The following is a 23,806-nucleotide window of genomic DNA, read 5'->3' on the forward strand; positions in this document are numbered from 1 at the left end:
ACTTACCAGTATGTTAATCAAAGGCTAATGTGGTGACAATTCAGTGCAGACAACATCAGTAATGTTTCGTTTGAAATTTAACATGTGTCCACTTCGACTCCAAAGTTTGTGTAGAGTTTTACGCCAATTAGTCTCCCACAAAACGCCGCTCGAGGTGCCAGAAACATCCCACAAAAATATCAGCATTGTGTTATATCCACCCTGAGTTGGTAACAATCCGGTCTTTTGGTGCCCATTCAACTTTGAATGCTACCCAAAAATGTGAAGAATTTTAGATTTGTTAACTTGGACAACATGGAGTGGTTGTTATATTATGCATGAGCAGACGATCGATACAGCGGAGTGATTTAACTTCTTGTGTGACTAGGTCAAATAGCCAAATTATACAGTGGTCATCCGCCACGGTACATTACGATTACTGTTTCTGAAGTTATTCAATTCAATGACTTGAAGCTAAATCAGTCAGAACGACTGCTTTATTATCACTGATCAACAATTTATGGATGTATTTATTTTAATGGAAATAATGAGTGTACGGGAATGAGCAAGGCACTACTTTGTGGAAAGCGAAGAAAGCGCACTGCGAATGCAGGCGAGTGTCATTGGTCTAAAGTATCGTCGGTGTGCACTTATGGCCGTGTCAGACTTATGGCTACAGCTTTGGCTACGGCTAGACATCATCATACGTTGAAGTATAGGACATCCTCGGCAAAACACTTAGCAACAGTCGTAACCGTAGCTGTTAATTCGAGTCTTGATGTCATTGGTCTAAAGTATCGTCGGTTGTGCACTTCTGCCGTGTCCGAATTATGGCTACAGCTTTGGCTAGATGTCCACGTAACCATGCGTTGAAGTATAGGACATTCTTGGCAACCCACTTAGCAACAGCCGTAGCCGTTTATATACAGATCGAGTCTTGATGTCATTGGTCTAAAGTATCGTCGGTGTGCACCTATGGCCGTTTCCAAATTACGGCCATAGCATTGGCTACGGCTAGATTTCCGCGCCATCATGCGTTGAAGTGGGATAGGACATTCTTGGCAACCCACTTAGCGACAGTCGTAGCCGTAGCTGTTAATTCGGATACGGCTCTAGTCTTGAATGTACTTTTAAACAGAAAGAACAAAATAAAGGGAACAAATGTTACTGAAACTGTCAAAATATCGTAATATTTATTTAAAACAATCGCCAAATACGGATAATGAATGAGATCCAGTTACCCCATGAATTTAAATGAATCATAGACACAACTGAATACTCGGAATCCATTTTTCTATGCCCTAAATTGGCTAATATAATAAAATATTTTGCAATTAATATTTCTCCAGTCAAAGTAATATCAATATGCCATTTAAACTCGCAGAAAATATTGTTTAAAAAATTTCACTCAGCAAAACTAAGCAGAATATCAGTTACACACCTCGTCAATTTAGCTTGGAACCTATTCTGGTAAGCATCATTTCTAGTGCTTAGCAACTTGCTCTATGAAATTGGGCCCCTGTATCGTGTTTATGCTCACACAGCAGGGCCAGATTTTATAAAGCCTGTAAGCACGAATACTTGCTACGCACAGAACGGACAACCGGCCAAAATTACATTCAGTTTACATTTGTTTTCACTGGTACCCCACTCAATTTTTGCTTAGCAAAGAAAAGTTTTATAGTATTGGGCCCAGATGATGTACGTTATACGAGTACGAGTTTATACCATGAGTAAAGAAGTAACTACTCAAAATGTAACACTCACCAGTATTCAGCAAAGAGTTTGGGTCTGAAAGGTTGAGGAGATAAAAAGAAAAAATTGGGCCAACTTGGGAATCAGTTGCAACAGTGTGAACTTTATGGGAGATACAGGGAAAAGTTTCCGTTTGGCGCCACTACTTTTTCACTCGATATGAAATAATATAGTATCTCATTTACCTCAATGAGATATCCCTTATTGTAAAAATGAGTGAACAAGAGGTGGCGCCATATGGAAGGTTATCCAGATATAGCTCTGTGATTAGCAAGATTTGTTTGCTTACAGGCTTTGTGAAATTGGGGAATGGTTATCATGAGTAAGGTGCTTCCACTTAAACAAATTAATTAATTTACAAACAAAGTGATTTAACGCGTAGTTTGGGTAGCATGTAGCATAGACAAACTTAACGCGTTAAACCCCATTTGGAAAAACAGCATTATGACAATTCATAGGTAAATAAAATGCTAGAACAAAACATCGATTAAAGAATACCCTATTAAAACTCAACCTACAAAAAATACAACACAAAACAGAACAAAATCTCTTATTCTAAATAAAGTAAAACAAAAGTTGATTGTCAAGGAACCAATAAAAATACTTTTACTTTCAATCAATATTTAGCTTGAAATAGTACTTGTTTTTGTGACAAAGTAATATATTCCTTACCCTGTTGAAAACGGTGCATCATTTGAGTGAAATAAATAATGCACTAAAAAATAGCAGCATCCTACCTAAGAGATATCAAAATAGTGGCTAAGAGATCCTATACTTACTATATACATTAAAATTATGAGTCTGAAGTCCTATAAGGTTTTAGTTTCGTGCAATATAAAGATAGTATTGACTTAGAAGTCCAGTATTTAAATCTGTGAAATATATAGTGACTCATCGGTCTAATACCTACAATTTTTTATAAGTAAATAAGAACCAAGTGGTCCTATAGTTTTACCCAATACAAACATAGACTGATTCAGCGGTCCAATATTTAAATATATATAGTATGAATATATTGACTCACAGGTCTAATACTTAATTTTGTGATAGGTTAAAAGAAAAGAACCAAGTGGTCCTATAGTTCTGCCCAATATATAGACAGTAACTGACTCAGCAGTGCAATATTTAGATCTTTGAAATATAAATACAAGTCTATAAATTGTCCACATTATAAAAAAAGAACACAGGGGTCTGCCCAATAAAATAAAAAAAGCGACTGACTCAACAGTCCAATATTTAGATATGTGTATATTACTGTACTATATGAATATAGTGACACAAAGGTCTAATACTTTTGTTCTAGTTCAATAAGATAACGAATGATTCAACTGTTCAATATCTAGTTCTGTGCAAATAAAAATAGTGACCCACAGGTACATCTATAATAAAGTTTGGTGTACAGTAAATAAAAACCAAGATGTCCAATATATGTACTTAGATCTGCGCAGTACTGGTTTTGAGGTCCAATATGGTCTATCCTTAAAGATTTTATATACAAATTGCACTCAATCTCACAGAAGAATATCAGAAACTGAACTTTAAACTATCAAATATTTAAAATTCCACTCCACAGAGGTTTGTGTATTTCCAGGGTTCTTTAGTTTATCAAAATAAAAAAGGTAAATTGTAACAAAAAAATCAACAATTATCATAAAACTACCTTTACTACCACATATATCTTTAAATTAATACACAATTAAACAGAGAGTCAAAAAACTACTATCAATTCAGAAAAAAAGATACTTGCAAATTTAGACATTCCAAACATAACCATATTGAACAAATTAATACAGAAAAATGGCTACTACCTATTGCACGACATTTAATTTTGTCAAATAAATTAAATTTCTTAAGCTAAAATTTCAGACTTATTATCATTATAAAATCGAAATCGCTGATTAATGATAAATACGAAGGCTATGAACGATTAGAAAGTATGAAAATGCAGCAAGCACGTCTAAATTGCACCAAATATTCTTTACTTTTATAAAATATTTTAGTCTTTCCTCAAATAAAGAGCATGAGAATTGAATTTTTCAAAAGTTAGAGACAAGTGTTGTTAGAAAAAGTGATAAATCTTCATACAACGATTTATACATCAAATGGCATTACATTTAAAGACAACAAAATTCATCAACACTTTTGCAACTTATATAATGTATGACGCCATTATTTCTTTACTGTGCTTAATTCATTTCCAATTTCAAATTTCATATCAAAGGCACCCTCAAAATTGACAATTGACAATAATGCCAAACACAATACCATCCACTTTGGTAAAAAAGGCAATACAAACTTTCAAGAAAATGTGAAGAAGAATTAGCTCTTGCAAAAATTGACTATTGTGTGGTACAGAGTTACATGAATTTACATCTATAACATGATTTTGTAATTAATATAGAAGTCCCTTCCAAAAAATATCCCTTCCGAGGTTTTCCGGTAGACAGAAAATCTTCACAAAAAAATAACATTCAATCTCCCAAACCTATCCCTTTGCCAGGGGTGCGGCCAGGGTGCAAAAATAACAGGAACGTTACATTTTCAGAATTGACCAAAGAGTTTCTACAAATTTCTTGATTAAGAGATCCTTTAGCCTCAGAAACACTAGCAGCTAGAGCACAATTATTTTCTACTACGGGAATAAAGAGCGAGGCAAGGTCATGGCTGTGTAATTTGATAATCTTTTTATCGCATGGCCATAACCCTGCAAGTCTAAAACATCTGTAAAAGACCAAATTGCTTATCTTTTACTATAACCTTCTTGTGAAAATACTATCTGTAAAACTTGTCAGTTTTGTACCATGCAATTCCTGTCAATTCCGGAAGATCTGTTCCCAGTTCGACACTCAAGTGTTGGCCCTACGCAGATTAGCACCCATGTGTAAACACTTGTATGGCTATGAGCATCGAACTCAGCGTGTTGTCTAAATGGTCTAAAAAACCTCCTCTTTTTATTACCATCTGTGAAGACTGGTGAAACATAACCATGTGATCCAGTTTGGACCAATCAGAATATCTAAACCCTCCACAGTATTTATGAATAATATATCAAATGTCTTCCGTTATACCCTAGGTAGCGAGCGTCTTCCGGAAAACCTTAGGGAGCAGAAAATTGCACTTTGATGTGTACACTTACACTTTGGATCTGCCTATTTTTTTCACCACACTACACAAGAAACACTTCTAATTATCTCATCTCAAATTGGATAAATGGAGTCATAGAGAAAGAGAGATAAAATGGACAGATTGATCATAATGGACGGGTTGAAAGTGTGGACAGAAGGCCGAAAAAGTGGATGAATTCAGGGGTGGTAAAGCAAGACGGCCGTGAATAGACAAGTGACTGCAACGTACAGCTAGTGATAATGGACTGTCAATTAAACAGAATAGCTAAAATGGTTTTACTAAGAGCTGCACCATGCAGAATGCAAACTGCTTCAAAAATTGATGAAGGAGCGCGCCTAAGTAGAAACAACAGCCTGAGCCGAGGTTCAGAAACACCCCTCCGTAGCGGATAGTTTACAAATAGACAGGTGCCTACAAATATGCTGACTAGAGAGGCTAAACTCCATATACGACCAAATTTGACGACACATGCAGGCAGTGGATTTGCATTGTTGTGTCACTTATCTGCTAGCAAGAACCATAAGCTCAGGTTACGTTTTTGATTTGTTTACAGTTACAGTTAGAAAGAAGTATAAAGGCTCAGTAGGCAAAATTACAGGCTTTATGAAACTGGCCTCAAGTTTCTAATATAAAACAAAATCTGATCCACACAAAAATACAAAACCTTTGCAGCCTATGCTTCCTACACCAAAACTTTGTCTTCCACCACAAAAATATAGACAATTAAAAAAATTATGCACCAAGCCATCAAAGAAAACCAAAATGTATGAAAAGCGACCTTTTGATCAATCCTTCTTCTTCTCATCCTCTGACTTTGGAGTCGGTGGCAAAATGGGCGCCGAGGGCGAAATGGGCGTTGCGGGTGAAATGGGTGTCTCGGGCTCCGAGGGTGATGTTGGAGGGCTACGTATCTTCTCTAAATCCGAGAACACATTAAAATTTGCAGCTACGTCCGCCATCGCCGGGGGCCACACCCTGCTTGGATCTTGCTTCTTAACTGACGGTTTAGATGTAGCCGGGGTGGGCAGATTATTGGGTTTTTCAATCACCTTTTGAGAGGGCTCCCTCGTTGTTTCGGTAGTTGACGTGGTTGGTATGGTCGACTCTCTGGACAGGTTTTCTTTGTGTGTCTGCATTGTGGCCTGCTCAAGTTTCTATAGAAAAGAGAACATAACAGAGGAAGAAAGATGTAAATGTCTAGATAAATTCCCTGGCTTTCAGAGGCCCCCATTAAAGGCCTTTGTATGCAGTTACCTTTTTCTTTGTCAAATTCGCTTCAGATCTACAGGAAGTATGAGCCAGGCTCAATCCATTAAACCTTTACCATTTTTTTTGTTTAACTTAAATCAATGTAACATTAATTAGACTCCAACATAAGTTGCATTATAACTCTCTCTCTATTCATGTTTTTCAACTCGACTGCTTATGTTTTACTTTATACCTCTACATGTTTCTTGTGTTATCATTTAGCCTTCAAGAAAGACTCTGCTAGGGTCAAAACATCAGGCCATCCCATAATTTTTTTTTGGTTAGTAAGCAGTTTGTAATGGCTAAACAAAAATAAGGCCAGCACGGAAGAATAGTCTGCTTCCTTTATGTGATTAGCATTCATTGTTGCTATTGGCACACGGAGATGTGACTCGTAGATGAATCTCGGACTCACCTTGAGAGCTTCTCTGCGGTTGAATTCTAGTTTAGCCATCTCCATGGACACCCAGTGTGGAATGTCAGGAATAGCGTACGCTATAGCAAACTTGACAGCAATAATGATGTGCTACAAATTGAATGAAATCGGTCGAGTCAAAATTACATTTATTTTCATACTGATGTAAACAAAGTGATACAAAATAGGGCCTACAAGGTAAAATTTAATTGAATAGACTGAGTGATTACAGGCTTGAAAAAAGCTAAGAAAGGAAACAGTATGCAGGCTGATTTGATAAGCCAAAGCTTGAAGTAATCAGCCCGTGGACAGACAAAGAATAGTGAGTTTGTCTTTGTTCAACCCAAAATCAAATAAACTGATGGAAAGTTGCTATAGTAAACAGGTATTAACTACAGACTTGTCAATTAACATACCTCCAAAAACACTACGACAAGAATAACACCAGCTGTGGATAACCAAGGGAAGGCCCTTCCAACTTGCCCCGTTGTACCCAGCAAGGCACAGTTGACTAGAACTCCTATGACTCCCATTACTTCCATCGCATCCTGTTACAAGAAAAGAAAAAAATAGTAAAGTTAGCCTTTCGTTCAAATAAAAAAATGTCGCTAATAAACACTTGTGGTGCGTCATAGCCGAGCAGCCTTGGGAATGGGACTTGAGCTCTGATGGCTGAATCATTGGAGAGCGAGTTTGATTCCTGGTCATGACACAAGTGTCTTTCAGCAAGGCACTTAACCATCATTGCTCTTATTAAATCCAGGTACATTAATGGGAACCTGAGAGGGCTGATACAGTATTGTGTTGGAATAATCCCTTGACAGGCCTAGGAGTAGCATGCTCCCCAGAGAGTTGCAAAAGTTTAATGAATGGTCCAAGCGAATCAAATATTTATTTTTTTGTACAAATAGGAGGTCTTTTGTTTAACGTTTGACTAAAAAGGCACTCACTCATACTCTGTTGCACAATAATCATCAAGCTAATGCTTTGTAATAATGGGTAGAGGCATACTCAACTGGACAACATAATTAAGGACACAAATGTCAAGACAGTGACTCAAACCCCCACTCTGCTGATCAGAAACATCATGGCTTAAGTCGAGTGTGCTTGACCATTGGGCCACGACATGGCAACAAAAAAGGAACGTAAACCAACCTGCCATGTGCCAATGTTCTCCACCCTTTGGCTGAACGGTCTCTGCATACTGGAGCATAACTTGAAGGCATCGCTGCGTATCTCAATGACATTGTTGACCAGGGCACAGACAGCGGCCAGAGGGAATGCAGATGAGAAGAGGATGACATAACCGAATTGGATAAACATCTCAAGGTAGTCCTCAAATGTGTCCTGAAATAAGAAAGTGAATTGAAGTGAAGACGATCAGAGCATACTGATCGAAACATTGAGTTTTCAACCACTTTTTCAGAACCAGCACTACTCAAAAGAGATTTACAAATGGTTGTACCTGCACATTTATTCTCCGGATGATTTGTTGTTGTTTTTTATTTCATTTGTTCTGGTTGTAAAATCAAAAGGTGTCAGAAAAGTGAACTTAATCACTATACCAGCCAAAAACCCAATGGAGAGAATGACAAGGAAGGAAGTTTCAGTTTTAGATGTGGGAGGAAAACCCCAGGGATGTATTCTGGTGGAAACCCTCGCAGTCAGGTAGGGACTGAAAACCCAATTCGCAAAGTTCCCCCGTCATGATTCGAACTGGAGTCCTAGAGACGGTAGGTGAGCAAAAACACCAGTACACCAACCCGACCACCCTTAGTTATCTGATGAAATGGCTGCATGTTGCTACAGCCCCCAAGCTAAGCATTCACTACTTCAATGGAGCCACACCCACTGACTTTTTCAAAGACAATGCTCACCTCATAGGTCTTCATGGAGCTCTCTACCTCCGCCTGAGTAAGAGTGAACTTTTCATTTGACTCCTTACTATGGTATAACTCCCTTTGCTCAGGAGATGCATCTGTGCGTTAATCAAATGTAAGAAAAACTTCAGTAATACCAAACCTGATTTTTCAAGACAAAATCAAAATGAGAGATGGCTCAACAAAGGAGAAGGTTTTTTCTTGAGCAGATAAAAATTACAATAATGCAAATTGGTAAAAACATTATAAGAAACAACAAGAGCAATTAAAATACAGAAGAAGGAGAGAGAGAGAGAACCAGCGAAAAACGAGAACCAGAAAACAAATCAAAGCTCCTGTCTAGGGGCTCTCCTCTCCAGCTGGTCTTCACAAAGAACAACAGTTTGTAAGTATACACCATGATAAAATACCTTGGCTTAAGTGTGCTTTCTTTATCCTTTGTCTATTGATATTTTGTATATATTGATTTGTTCAATCAAGATTGATTTACAACACAGTTGTAAACTGCCTTGAACTTCTGTCAAAGTTTAAGCAAGCTTTTAGCAGCTTTCCCACCTGGATTGTCATCCATTTCCAATACTGGTTCTTCTTCCTCTGCGGGTTCAGCCTTTGCTGCCTTGGCTATCTCCTCCGTGCCGTCATCCATGTTCACAGTCTCCTCCACAAGCTTGTAAGTCATCTGATACACCTTCAGTTTCTCCAAGACATAAGGCAAGATGGACTCCTTCAGATTACCGATCAACTGTTTGGTTATAATGGTTGTTGCAAGCGTCTAAAAAAAAAAAAAATTTAAATCATATATAACTTGACTCTTTTGCAAGCCATATCCAAGTTGGCAGCTCATGTTAATATGGCGATCAAGCCATAGCCGCAGCAGCTACAATATAAACAGGGAGATGGCAAAAATTTGGTCAGATAGCGCAGTTGGTAGAGCGCTGGCACGCTAATCCGGAGGTCGTTGACTCAAATCTCAATTTGGTAAAATATCATGTAATATGTATTGTTTGTGACTGGTCCCGTACTAATTTTTGCTTTTTAAAATTGAACACTGGTGTTTACTAGTTCATGCTTGTTAAAAAATCACTCTTAAAATGAAAAGAAGAATTTTTTTTTACCTGTTTAAGCCTCTTCATGTCTTTTAGATAAAATGCAATGTAGAATAAGGCCAGGAAATTATTGATAAACTGCACCTGGAAGAAAAGATATTAAAACAAAAATTCAAAATCAACTAATGCAATCAAGCAAATCACAAAATGTAGAGCAAAGTGAAAGACAAGGGAAAGCAAATACGTTCACCAGTAACATGCATTATGCAAGGATGATTCGTCATGTAAGTGCAAAAGCGCATCAACAAATTTCAAAATTTAGCACCAACAATACGAGGGAGTTTCGAAAAACAATGTATCTCACTCAAAATAGCAACAAGACACAATGTTTTTGCATGGAGGATTTTTATGCGATAATGTGACGGTTTCGCAAAATTCCGATACAACGTTTTTGCAATGTTGTACAAAATTTAATAGTCTATTAAAAAAGACACACTTGGCAACTCAAGGCATATCTTTAAAACTTGAGTCACTGTCGTAAAAAAATCAACGTACATACCACAACTAGTTTAATGATGAGATGATTCTCGTATGTGGCTTGTAGTCTGTAGTTTTCTTTGTCGTTCAGCCAGTGAGCAATCTTCTTATAGATCTCTTCCAAGACGTTGATAACTAAAGCCAGGAGAATCTTGGGGAGGACACCTACCCAACTGCATCAAGGGAAAACAAATTTGTTTGTTTTGTTTGCAATAGATGATCATCCTGACAAGGGAACTCGGTAAAGCTACCAAAAGGGGATACATGTATGGATGTCAATTTCATTAAGCCTGTAAGCAAATAACTTGCTCAGCACAGCAAAATCAGGCTTAACATACACTGGTTACCAGCCAAAATTTCATAAAAATAAAATAAAAAATTAAAATGTACCCTGTAAATCTTTCCTTCTCTATCTGACGATTGATGAATTCCTGGAGTTCAAAGATGGACAGCATTATGCCAAAGGTCACGATGAGGCACAGGAGGATGATGGGAAGGGTCACAAAGTAACGGAATAGGTTCCGCTTCCACGCTGGGTAGTGGGGTTCCATACAGCCTGAGACTGGACTTATCTGAGGATCACCCTGGGTGGAAATTATTGAAAAATATCAGTATTAATTCAAGTTTGGTGTGGTTATAGTCATCAGAGTGTGGTCATGACACTTGTGTCCTTCAGCAAGATGTGTAACTATAATTGCTTCTCATGCCGGGTAGTGTGGTTCCATATTATAGCCTGAGACTGGACTGATCTTGATGGTCACCCTGGGTGGGAATTATTGAAGATAAAAAGAATTAATTGAGGTTCCTATTTCCAAAACAAATAGGTACAAAGGGTACTGGGATTCTGCACATATTTTCCATTTTCTCCAAGGAACCTTCATCAACAATCCCAGACCTTCGTCCTTTTGTTGGACACACTGGGATTACAAGAGATTGAAAGCCTATCACCATTGTGTTTGTTGTCTTTACGTTATTTCAGTCATGGTTTCATTGCGTCAAAAACATTCTAAAAGAAAAAAATCCCAAACTTAATCCCCGCAGGTAAGCACAGAAATATTTCATAAACCCCGACAATGAGTGGTTTATCACCTACATGTATTGAGCACAAAGCTAGAGCTGACCTATTGTATAGAGTGGCCCTGGGTCCTCAATGAGCTCCTGATGGTTTCATTTGGGAAAAACATTCTTAAAAAATTAAGTGGTTAATTAACTACTGAGTACAGAGCAATAGTTGACTTACTGTATAGAGTGGTCTTGGATCATCAATGAGCTCATGCTTGGAGTCTATCGTCCCCCAATGATAAGCTAGCTCCGCCCCTCTCCTCTTCCATGATTCAAGGTACAGCGTTGCCCAGATGATGTTGAATATCGTGAAGATCACAAAGTTGAAATCTTCACTTGCCTAGATGCAGAAAGATGTTATGGAAGAATAAAGAGAGAGCATTATACACCGTTTTTAACTCCCATGACGCGTGTGTTTTGTGTCTACCTTTTCCACTATTTGGGGAGTCAATTCTTTGGTGTAGGTTTTGGCTTCCAAAATGGAACAAGGTGAGAGAAAATTGATCTCCCTGTTTCTTTTGTGCAGCTCCCATTTAGTCCAGCAGATTTGTGGTTGTCAAACAACTTTGACAAAAAAGGCCCCATCACCATAAGTGGCTAGGTGAGTTCAGGCAAAAACCAGCCCCCTCACTCAGGCAAATGGTGGCAGATCATTTATTGCCAGCAGGGCCGAATTTCATGGCACTGCTTAAAGTAAGCAAAGAATAAGCGCTTACGGAAGCAGGCAATTCCGCGCTGACTAGGCATTTTTCACGGGTTAGCAGGGTATCTTTGCATATGCGTGTGCATATTTTACGTTACTAGGCATTTTTCGCTTGCAGAGTAAGCTGAAAATGATGATCATAAGCGCAGAGTTTGGCGGTAAGCAGAGCAATAAAAATTGGGCCCTATTCTCTGTGTGCAAAAACGTGTGCCAACCTCAGCAATCCAGCATTATTAGGTGTTCTGCAAGGAGTCTATGGGTAGCCAGTGTACATATTGTAGGATTGGCGAGATAAGAGAAGATGTGATATTAAAGTGAAATACCTGATCACTAGTAGTGTAGAATGTCAGAATGGCACCCAAGAGAGCAGGGAAGAAGAGTGCCTTGGTGTATTGTCCCAACCAAGCAAAGTACATTGCAATCTTCACTCCAAAATACTCACAGATATCATCTACAAGTAAACAAACCATACTAATACTAAAGGTATAACACCATGACTAAAGCCCAATTCATACTTCCTGCGAATGCCAAACAATTTTTTACATCACAAATTCGCAACAAATATTTTGCAACAGTTAAACTGTGTTCAACTCCTGCAAAACATTCGCTGTGAAACACCCATGTGACGTCAAAATTCGCTTCGCATCCATAAGAAGTATGATCTGGGCTTTAGGTTGGCTATACATGTAGGTTCAAAAAACAAAGTTCCCTGGTTTACAAGTAACATACATGTGGTATAAAGATAGACAGTCATGGAGGGAATTTTTGCTACATCATGTACATATTTGTGCCTGAAACGTTGTAGTTTATGAGAAATGAGTTAAACAATCTGTATTTCATGTGATATTTGTTCTACAAAGCACTATTAGACAAAACAGGCCTGAAATTACACACAGGCCGTAGAGACCATGGCCTCCGATGCCTCTGATCTTGGCCTTGGTGCCCCTTCAAAAGTTTCCCATTGACATTAAAGATTGTCCAATAGGAGACTTTCCAACGCTAGGTGGCAGCAGACATACCGGGTAAATTTCCATTGTTTACGTAGTTCTGAACATGCGCATAATTCTGAGAACAATGGATCTACCCGGTAAGTCTGCTGCCCTCTATCGTCCCAGAAAGTCTCCCATTGAAGTGCCCTTTGCAAAATGAAAATGGCCTTGCCCTTTCAAGGATGAAATTCCAGGCCTGACACAGACCGAGTAAACAATTGTTGGGGTAGTTACTAATCTATGATTCTATCTTTCATTCAAGTTTCAACAGACTTAAAGATATGGTGTTACCGCAAAACAAATTTATACATTAGAGATATGATTACCTAGTGGCTGATTACGAAAAAACGCTTGGACCCAAGTAGTTTTTAGACTCTTCAGGGTATCGCTATTATGCAATGGTAGAACTTGAGAGACAATCCCCCTGGAAAGCAGCTTAGGAACTGAAACACAAACAGAAATAAGCTTCCATGATAAGATAATCTTTAAATCACAATGAAATAGATTAGATAAAAAAGGAACCTGCTGGAATTCTGTAGAGTTTATCAGTGTTAGACCTATGTACAACCAATTGTATGCACTTTTTCCTACATAATAATAAAAATTAATAAAAAAAACAAGTAGGATTTGAAACTTTGCATGGTGGAAATAAGGTATAGAAGAGTTTGCGGTAACACCATTACCACAAACAATTTAACTGATTAAACCATATAAAACTTACTCCATCACTGGCTATTTCATTTTATATCTTTTTATTAGAATCACATTTTGTGGCCCACAGGCCAAATTGGACATGATTTACAATAATTAAATAGCAATAAATAGTAAAAACATTTAGAAATGTTCATAACTTCCAACAATGTTCATAACTTCCAACAATGTTTATAACTTCCAACAATGTTCATAACTTCCAACAATGTTCATAACTTCCAACAATGTTCATATAACTTCCAACAAGACTCACCGATAGCCTGTCCTTCATGGAATCTGACCTTCCCAATCTTGTCCCCGTCCACAGCACGCAGATTCAACAGCATGTGATTCACGATTGCCTGGCGTTGCTGAAATATTCCACACACAAAGTGACACAAATATCATTTACTTGCAAACTATTTTTGATCGTACCCAACAACAATTATTAGTTTTCAGCACCAGTTATAACAGGTGTACGGCAGGTAGGTGATGGAATGGTGCCTTTTACGATACAAGCACTGGATCATTTTGGTAATTTGTCAAACACCAGTTTTCTCACTTGGTGTATCTCAACATACAGTATGCATAACATAACAAACCTGAAAGACCACCGAGATTGCCAGGTAAATTGCCATTGTAATTTGTATTGCGACATCACACACTGCTTAGCAATTTCAAAAGCTCAATATTCTGTGAAATCAAGCCATTCTGGACACCATCTCTAGTAATTTCAAAAGCTCAATATTCTGTGAAATCAAGCCATTCTGGACACCATCTGTAGTAATTTCAAAAGCTCAATATTCTGTGAAATCAAGCCATTCTGGACACCATCTCTAGTAATTTCAAAAGCTCAATATTCTGTGAAATCAAGCCATTCTGGACACCATCTGTAGTAATTTCAAAAGCTCAATATTCTGTAAAATCAAGCCATTCTGGACACCATCTGTAGTAATTTCAAAAGCTCAATATTCTGTGAAATCAAGCCATTCTGGACACCATCTGTAGTAATTTCAAAAGCTCAATATTCTGTGAAATCAAGCCATTCTGGACACCATCTGTAGTAATTTCAAAAGCTCAATATTCTGTGAAATCAAGCCATTTTGGACACCATCTGTAGTAATTTACACCATACCTGTGAGGAGAAGAATTCTTTCTCATTGTCGACACCTTCAAAGATGCTCTCTTCAGCGCATGTGAACTCCTTCAGCCCTCCTCCATACTCCTCCTTCAAAGGTTTTCTCAGTCCAAGCTCTTCACCTCCTTTCAATAAACTTGAATAAAATAGAAGACGGTACAGGTTGTAAGATGACTACAAGTAGTGAATTAAAAAAAAAGGCGTTACGCGGGATGAAGCTTGTTGAGTGCTGCCCTTGTTTTGGAGGTGCCATAAATATCTTTATCTTCTAATACTTTTGGTATTAAAAAGTAAAGGTCCTCAATTTATTTTTCCTGTAATAGAAAAACAGTTCTATTCGATCCTGATGTTAGGATTTGAAAAAGTCTGGTACTGTACATATGCTGCCACCAGGGCCCAATTTCATAAAGCTGCCAAGACGAAAATTCTGCTTAGCAAATTGCTTGGTTAGGCAAGAAATTACCAGGGCACCCGACACAGCAATGGTAACTGTATGATATTCTGGCTGGTAAGCTATTTTTGCTAAGCAAACATTTTTTTTGTGCTAAGCAAGTTTGTTGTGCTAAGCAAGTTTTCATGCTTATGAGCTTTACGGAATTGGGCTTTGAAGTATGACTTACTGTGAATACGTGGCAGTCAAGTAGAACCCATACACCCCCGTGTGTCCATGGTGCCTCACATGTACCCCAAGCTGTGGAGTCCTCGCTCGGAATCGAGACAGCAGCCACATGAGGGTGTCATCGTCCGTCTTGGCTGGGAAGGTCATCAGGACGTCGCAGTCTCGTGTTGGGATCGTCTGCATCCATAGCTTGTTAGTGTGGATGAACTTGTTGGTGCGGGCAAATTTCTTCCCAAAGATCTTAGCTGTTAGGAGGTAGAAAATGTGCGATGATGGTAAAAAAACGTGTTCATTTGGGGTGAAAGAACCCTTGCATACAGTCAATTGTCATAATGTGCCCATTGTGTATTTAGAATCATTGCAAACTGGGCCCAATTTCATAGAGCTGCTTTGATAAGCACAAAATGTAACTAAGAAAGCGCGAACAAATAATGCTTACCAGAATAAGGTTACCAGCCCAAACAGCTTACACATGTATAATATGTGACTGGTATCTTGCTTGTTTTTGCTTAGCAGAAATTGTGTCAGCACTACTTTCTGCTTAAGCAGCTCTATGAGGTTGGGCCCAGAATTAACATTGCTGTTAGTGTTGTGTAATAAAACTTGTGCTTTAGTACTGGTACATATAAGTTCAGTACAGAAAATGCCTAAAGCTAGCCCTGTAAGAAAGCAAATCAAACTTGTGATTCTGTTAAGTCGGGCCCAAGTGTTCAAAATGTTTTGAAAAAAGTTCAACAGAAATTTGTGTACATGTGCAGTTGATGGGAAGCAGGTGTTTATCTCAATGATTTATTAGTAATTTTGTTATAAAATATTTATGTTAGAAAATGATTGTGTCGATTGCTGATGATAATAAGTCAAGGACCAGATTATTAATGAACAATTTTACGATGATTGTCTTTCTGAATTGCTTAGTTGCTTTAGAAGAATATCATAATGCAACATCAAATCCACTTCATTTGACTAATCATGAGAGCTGTTTGAAGCTATGCTTGGTGTGGATGATAGGAAGACACTATGATTGGTCAAGTTTGGGGTAAAAACAGCTGTAAAGGCCCAGTCACACTGCAGGGATAATGAAAACAATAACGATCATGACGCAAAGAGAACGCATTCTATTGGTTGAATTGCTCCACGCAGAATACACACACCCTCATTGCAGCATAAACGAAAATGATAACAATCACGGCGCAAAGAGAACGCATTCTATTGGTTGAATGAGCGTGTGTGAATTCTGCGTGGAGCAATTCAACCAATAGAATGCATTCTCTTTGCGTCGTGATCGTTATCGTTTTTGTTATCGCTGCAGTGTGACTTAGCCTTAAATCTCTTTTGGGAGAAGTGTTGGCTCTGAAAAACACCCACATATTATGTGTTTTTTTCAGAGCAAAAAAAAGATGCTCTCTTTTTGGGAAGTGAAATTTTCTTGTCCATTAAAATCAAATGGAGGGCAAGATAGATTAAATTGACTTAAAGGCAGTGGACACTATTGGTAATTACTCAAAATAATAGTTAGCATAAAAACTTACTTAGTAACGAGCAATGGAGAGCTTTTGATAGTATAAAAGCATTTGCGAGAAACCACTCCCTCTGAAGTTTTGTAGTTTTTGAGTAAAGGTAATTTCTCACTCAAATAGCATCATGCCTGAAGCCTTTTATTATGCATCTGAAACCACACAAATTTGTGCATCAAGGTTTTTTTCTGTTCATTATTCTCTTGCAACTTTGAAGACCAATTGAGTCAAAATTTTCACAGGTTTGTTATTTTATGCAGTTATGTTTGGATACACCAAGTGAGAATACTGGTCTTCAAAGACTCTTTGACAATTGCTAAAGGTGTCCAGTGCCTTTCAAGCTCTCCACCCAAGGGGACCTTGGAGATACAATGTAGCTACCTTTCCACTATCAATATTGTAAAAAAACAAATTCTGGGCAAATTGTTGTCTTCTCATCAAATGAGCTGTCAGATAAAATAAATTACAAAATTTAAAGTGGAATTGTTTGACCAAATTACTGTGTCGTGCATCACAGACTCGCCATCAAAGTAATTACTTTAGTATGATCCCCTTCTTACAGGCAGTGTTTCTTTGGTAGAGATCAAGGGCATGCCACAGTGACATTTAGATTCTAATAGGTATCTATGACGCTCAAGGTCTGTCTGTTTTTTTCTTGCACTTGAATGGCTTTGCACTTTTATTGTGCACACGCATTTTCAATAAATGATGGTTTAAAAAAATTAATAAAAAAAACTATTGGGGAGAATGGTGATCATAAATGCAGAGTTTGGATAGTGTATTTTTCTTCTCATTTTGATTCGAGTCTTTTAATAATAATGTTCTGGTCCAGTAAAAATTGTGCACTACAAGCCCTGCAGTTTTGTGTCCCCCCCACCCCCCAACAAAAAAAACCCCCCAAAACACACACAAGAAAACCAACAAATAAATAAATAACAATTTTTACTGGACCTCATGTATTTGAACCGGCAGGTGGCCTTCAGACCACTGTTATGGGAGATTGCTGGTTGCATATTTTTGTTTACTGTAGTTTTGAAAGGTTTTAATTAAAGAGTTCAATTTCCTACCACGAATTGGCCTCTTATTCACTTTTAATGATAAATGTAAACATTAGTAGTGCTTATTAATAGCTTTGCATGAAGTGATATGTAAATATGTAATCAGTCACTCCCACCTACTTAAAGTTTGTACAAACATGCATTAGTCATGTACGGTATGTGAGTTAAGTGTTGTAATAACGTGCAATGTCAAAGTGTGTACTCAGTGTTGAAATAATAAATGACAGTACCCTGTTCAACTCTGGCCTCCATGCTGGTTACCAACAACAATGCTTCATTAATATATTCTCCGCTTGCTGCCACAAGGCCAGATTGTCAGTAACTATTTCATGCAGAAACTAACTGTGCCAACACATTAGAGAGCAACGAACTTGAAACAGCAGTATACACAATACTGTCTGGTGAAACAGCGGCGGGCAGCCAAGCACAAGAAGGAAAGTCTGGTGTCAGTCTGGTAGGCAAACACACACACACAAACACGGACACGTCACTCGCGAGTGGTATGAATAATATCGGCTTGGGTTGCGAGTCTTGACAATGAGTCGATGACGTCAGTGCTGACGGGATCGTTGTACAATGACCGGGCAATTAAGGCCGTTCTCATCAGCAACCTATATATAGAAGAGGTCAGGGGTCAAGGTGATGATGGGGGGGGGGGCATTGATGAGGTTTTCAGAGGGGGGTTTGAGAGAGAAGCAATGTGCCAATGTTTATTTGAGATGACCAGGGTAAAGCAATGAAGTCCCAAGGTAATAGACGCCCAGAAAGATGTAAATAATACATAATGGCGGTGTACATGTACAATGAAATTAACAATTTTTTTTAATGAGGCGTGACGATCACGAAGTGCACACACAATAACATGATGAAATGTGAGATGTACACAGGACGGTATTGACACAAATTGGGTGGAATGTTATGAAAGTAAATCAACAAAACAAAATGTTAATATGAAAGAGGTTGATCACCACAAATAAATAGGGTTTGAAAACACCATGAGATGGGATAAAAATGCAAGAAATGGAAACAATAGTGAACAGGGATTTGGGTGTAATTTAAGAGAGGAAAAGTTGGAGAAAGATGTGTGAGAGAGAAAGATGGTGAGAGGGTCGCATAGATTAGAATTGAATAATCAGAATCACAGTGACATGAGGAGGGAAAGAAAAAGAGAAAAAGAACAAAAACACAAATTAAATTAGCAAAAAAAAGAGAGACGTCGATTGTTAACTGTTTTGAAACTTGACAATAAAATCAACAGCAGTTTTCAATTAACACCTCATAAATATTTATGGTCAGTGCATTGGAGTAGGCATTACTAAATTCTTGAACTGCACACATAACTTAAGGAATCAAGTTTTAGGAGTGACAATTTTTTAGGCAAACAAATCTCAGGGAATAGTTTCATACACTGAACTTTTACAACAAATGACAATTACCATTGAAAGTTTACTCAATATATTGTACGGTCTTGAAATAAAATTAAAAAAGTGGCGTGATTTGTTGATACAGTGTACAAAAGTTGTTAGGCCCTAAGTGTACATTTTTTGCTGGAAACGGGCAGCTAATGGAGTTAAAAAACAGACATATAGTACAGGCCTTGAACAAGCACTTCAATGAGCACTGCTGTTTTCCTCTAGAACAGGGCACTTCCACTATGAGCAAAAGGTTAACTTTGTATTGGAACTTTTCAAATGGCACCACAACACAAGCACAGGGCACCATGGCAAAATATTGGGGATGCCTTGGGTTAATTGAGGCCTGCTAGTACCTGTTATACCTTACATGAGAAATACTATGTAAAATTAATGATGTTTCAGAAGGTTTGATAACACTAACTGCAAGGGTACGTCATCACTGACAAAAAGGTCTGACACTCTGATCGAAGTTTGAGGAGATCAGCAGTAATGACTATTTCTAACAAGCTTTTTAGAAAAAGTATCCTACATGTAAGTGATAGCCAAAAACATTAATGCTTTTTTCATAAATGGTGAAGCCCATTATTTTTCTCAGACAGACATAAAAGAGTCTGAATTCAAACAAAAGTTTGAAATTTCTTATCCCTGCAAGTAACAGCCAAACTGCCACAAAAAAAACGCTCACCATTGTCTCTCAGTGCTCCAGCTAGTTGTTTTGTTAGTTGAACGATTTAGATAGATAATTCTAAAATACTATGTAACTTACAGTTTCAATAGTCCTCTGCAACACAACATTAAGGGAATGAAACACCTGTTCTACAGCAGCATCCGACAGTTTTATTGTATGTCAGACCACAGTAGACAAGCAATAAAATAAAGGCAAACTAGTTATGACTCAATCATATAGAGCCCTTATTTATCCTACCAGCAAATTCCTCGCAGAAAATACTCAACAAAGATCAAGTACTGCTGTCGTCAGTGGAAATTGCAACGTTGCATTGCCCTGAAAATTTTAAATTTCTTTTATCCAGGGACCTACATTTACATTTTATGCAGGATTTTAAATGTGGCTGTTGGAATAAAACTAGGAGGAAAATCAATAGCCTTGAAAAAAATACAGACTCACAGGTGTGATTTTATTCTGCATGATGGCTTACAGGTTCAGTCATTGTTTGATTTTTATAACATAATGCTTGAATATAAAAAAAAACATAATAATGGGCAACTCTATAGAGAAAGGTGTTGGCCTATCAATGAACAATAAAACTGTAGATAGTTTTAGTTGAATAGGCCAACATAATGAAAACAGGGTCTAATTGCTGAAAAACAAAATTGCCATGTATTTTCGCATGAATGTTGAGCCCATCCACACTTGGCAAGGGGGCAGTAAGGTAACAATCGCATCTCTGACTGCAGCATTTGAGAATGGACACCGACCCTAAGAAATAATGAGAATTTTTTTTATATGAATAATTTCTTCAATTGAAATGTGTTTATTTCTATCAACAGGGATAATTATTTCAACAAAATAATTTGGCAGAGTACGTATGCCAAACAAGCTTGCTTTTGGATAGAAATAAAATTACAAAACAAGTTTGGGGTCTTTACTAATCCAACCCTTAAGCCCGATTAATACTTGACATAATTAATAATTTGACATCACAACCCTCCTTTCGCACTGATATTCACAAGCGAGTTGAGTGGAGTTGAACTGCTGCGAGTTAGTCGACTGCGAATTTGGGACGTCAACATTCGTATCGCATTTGCATTCGCAGGAAGTATGAACCTGGCTTTACAAGTACCTTTAATGTGACCCGGCAGGGCAGAAACAATCATGATTTACAATACATGAATGTCATTAATATTCTGAGTCACTAGTTTTTTTTGTGCATGTAACAGACCTGGAATTTACTTTGAAAGGGCAATTCTATAGGCCTACTGTTCATTTTGCAAAGAGCACAAGTCCCATCAGAATATCTTGTAGTCTGTTGGTAACTTTTGACCAGGGAAAGACTACGGGCGCATTTTCATAGATTTGTTTTTTAAAGCAGAAAAAATTGAACTTATAAGGTAATCAGCCAAAACACCATTCTGCATTTGACTGGTTTCCTGCTAAGTTTTGCTATACATGTAGCAGAAAAGTATAGAGCAGTAGTACTCTTAGTTGTGATTGGGTAACCCTCCTTCCTACCTACTGTCGGCCGTCAAGAGGAGGATTACCATTATCGCAACGACATGCACAGGTGTATAGGACTCTATGAAATTGAACCCGCGTAACAGCTAGGCCATGATGCCGTGTAGGAAGACGCCTTCCAACATTTATTTAAGGATGTGGAAAAGTTTCCGTATGGCGCCACCACTTTTTTATTCGAAATAAAATAATATAGTATCTAATTTACCTGATTGATATATCCCTTTTTGTAAAAATGAGTGAAAAAGTGGTGGCGCCATACGGAAAGTTATCCGAAAAATCAAATGGCAGGTTTACGAAACCGCATAGATAGTTCTAACTTCTACTCTACAACTCACTCAGTCACTGCCTTATAACAATTAACCTAGACTAGCCTAGACTATAAATAGTGCGTGTTTTTTGTGTATTGATCAAACTTCTTGCGAGTTCTACACTTTTTTGTCTATGTAGCTACACCACACCACCATGGAGCTATAGCTCATGACTACAGTACACCTACACAGCAGGCAGGGGGGCACGGTCCAATACTATAGTTTAATTCTTCAAGGGAATCAAGTCGTTACTTTTTAGATTAGTCCCTCTCTGTACAGATCTGATTAACTAATTGCCAATTTCTTTGCTGCATGTGTCCTGTGAAGTGATGCTTTAATTTCGGTAAATTTTTTTAATTTACCATTGTGGGTTTTGGACTCAACAAGGAGTCATGATGTCAATCAAAGTGTTGTGCCAAGTTAAGTTTGGGATAACTTTCCGTATGGCGCCACCACCTTTTCACTCATTTTTACAAAAAGGGATATCTCATTGAGGTAAATTAGATACTATATTATTTCATATCGAATGAAAAAGTGGTGGCGCCATACGGAAACTTTTCCCCCTAACCAACAAATGGATAATTTTTCAGCGGTATGGTGTCACCACTTTTTCACTCGTTTTTACAAAAAAAGATATCTCAGTTTAAGAGGTAAATTTGAAACTATATTATTCATTAGCATATCAAATGAAAAAGTGGTGGTGCCATGCGGAAAGTTTTCCAAGGAGGAAAAGTTTCCGTATGGCGCCACCACTTTTTCATTCGAAATGAAATAATATAGTATCTAATTTACCTGATTGATATATCCCTTTTTGTAAAAATGAGTGAAAAAGTGGTGGCGCCATACGGAAAGTTATCCAAATTACATCTTAAATCCGGATGTTGTCATCCCAAGATGAATCGACATTGTTGCTTAATGCAATTTTAGGCTATAAAGTTTATCGAGAGAGGACGCTGTGAACCAATCATCACAAAGATATAGGCAAATGGCGCGCATGTAGTGCATGCGATATACACCGCAGAAGCACAATATACACCGCAGAAGCAAATGCCTACCCAAGTAGCGCATATATATGGTTCTGAATCGCGATAAACCTTATTGAAAAATACAAGGTCAAGAAATAAAACAAAAGAGAAGCCTTTTTAAAATATTAATATTACTATTATTAAATTATTATTTACTATTATTTATAAACATATAATGTATAATCATCATGTTGTTGTTGAATAAACGATAATAATAATAATATGGTGCCATTATATTTTATGTCTGATTTTAATTTATGATATTGTTTACTTTTGTTTTTTGTTTTTTTAAATTTAAATTAAATTTGGGGACAGCTGAGCTGCTATTCTAAACCGAAAAAAACCCTGTCCTACATTACTTGTAGTATTGTCAAATTAAAGTGTTTTTCATAAAAGGTCCACTTGAAATTGTGTGCACAGCAGCACCTTGAAGAAATGTCAGGCCGCAGTGGCAGGCGCAGTACATCATAGCAAGTCGAGTTGTCTTCAGAATCAGAAAGTAACGGAGTTTCTACTTACCGAGTATTCCTTCTTTCATTTCTAGTCCCTTTTCGAGGTCAAAACTCAAATTTTCTGGCTCACCATGCCCGCCCCCTCTATGTTCTCGACATGGTGCTTAAAACAGCCCTCACATAGACATTGCAGGTCGCACTAAAATATCATGGAAAAACGGGAATGTTGACAAAGTGTCATTTCTCTAAATTTAATCGTCTGGCCATCATGGTGTCAAAGGTCACTCTACGAGGCCCTTGGCTTTTCGCGTGCGTCTCTATTGTGCGCACATTGCGCATAAAATTATAGATAATGTAGATCACTTAAAAAAAGCTAAAGGGCTCGGGTACGATCGCCAACTACCGTGTACAATTTTTGTTTTGAACACAGAAATTGCAATTTTATTCTGTTAAACACCAAAATTTATTTTACACAATGCCCTTTGTTATAGAATTAAATCGTTTTAATTAATATTTTTTTTTCAAATAGGTGTTGGTGTGGGGCGGGGTAGGGGGGGGGAGGGAGGTTCAATGTGTTCCTCCCTGCATGGTTCTTGATAAATCCCATTATTTTGTATCCTTCACCAACTGTTCACCAAATCTACTTTTTTTAT

The 23,806-nt window shown here is 37.7% G+C and overlaps 1 protein-coding gene across 2 annotated transcripts; it reads right to left on the reverse strand.

Annotated features, from left to right (window-relative positions):
- Nucleotides 1–1,143: 1,143 nt before the first annotated feature.
- LOC117296159 (anoctamin-8-like) lies at nt 1,144–23,401 on the reverse strand. Of its 2 annotated transcripts, XM_033779042.1 has the most exons (17): nt 23,221–23,401; nt 17,990–18,370; nt 15,189–15,432; nt 14,566–14,704; nt 13,705–13,801; nt 13,067–13,183; nt 12,075–12,202; nt 11,227–11,388; nt 10,377–10,570; nt 10,009–10,159; nt 9,519–9,593; nt 8,959–9,175; nt 8,401–8,501; nt 7,679–7,870; nt 6,940–7,071; nt 6,524–6,634; nt 1,144–6,014 (listed from the first exon to the last, which is right to left on the reverse strand). In XM_033779042.1, exons 2-17 carry the CDS (start codon nt 18,009–18,011, stop codon nt 5,646–5,648), a joined length of 2,451 nt encoding a protein of 816 aa, XP_033634933.1. In that variant the 5' UTR covers nt 18,012–18,370; nt 23,221–23,401; the 3' UTR covers nt 1,144–5,645. The 2 variants fall into 2 exon arrangements, with proteins under 2 accessions (XP_033634933.1, XP_033634934.1); XM_033779043.1 differs by lacking the exon at nt 17,990–18,370.
- Between the last annotated feature and the right edge of the window lie 405 nt (nt 23,402–23,806).

Source organism: Asterias rubens, chromosome 10 (assembly GCF_902459465.1).
Source record: "Asterias rubens chromosome 10, eAstRub1.3, whole genome shotgun sequence".
NCBI classification, from domain to species: Eukaryota; Metazoa; Echinodermata; class Asteroidea; order Forcipulatida; family Asteriidae; genus Asterias; species Asterias rubens.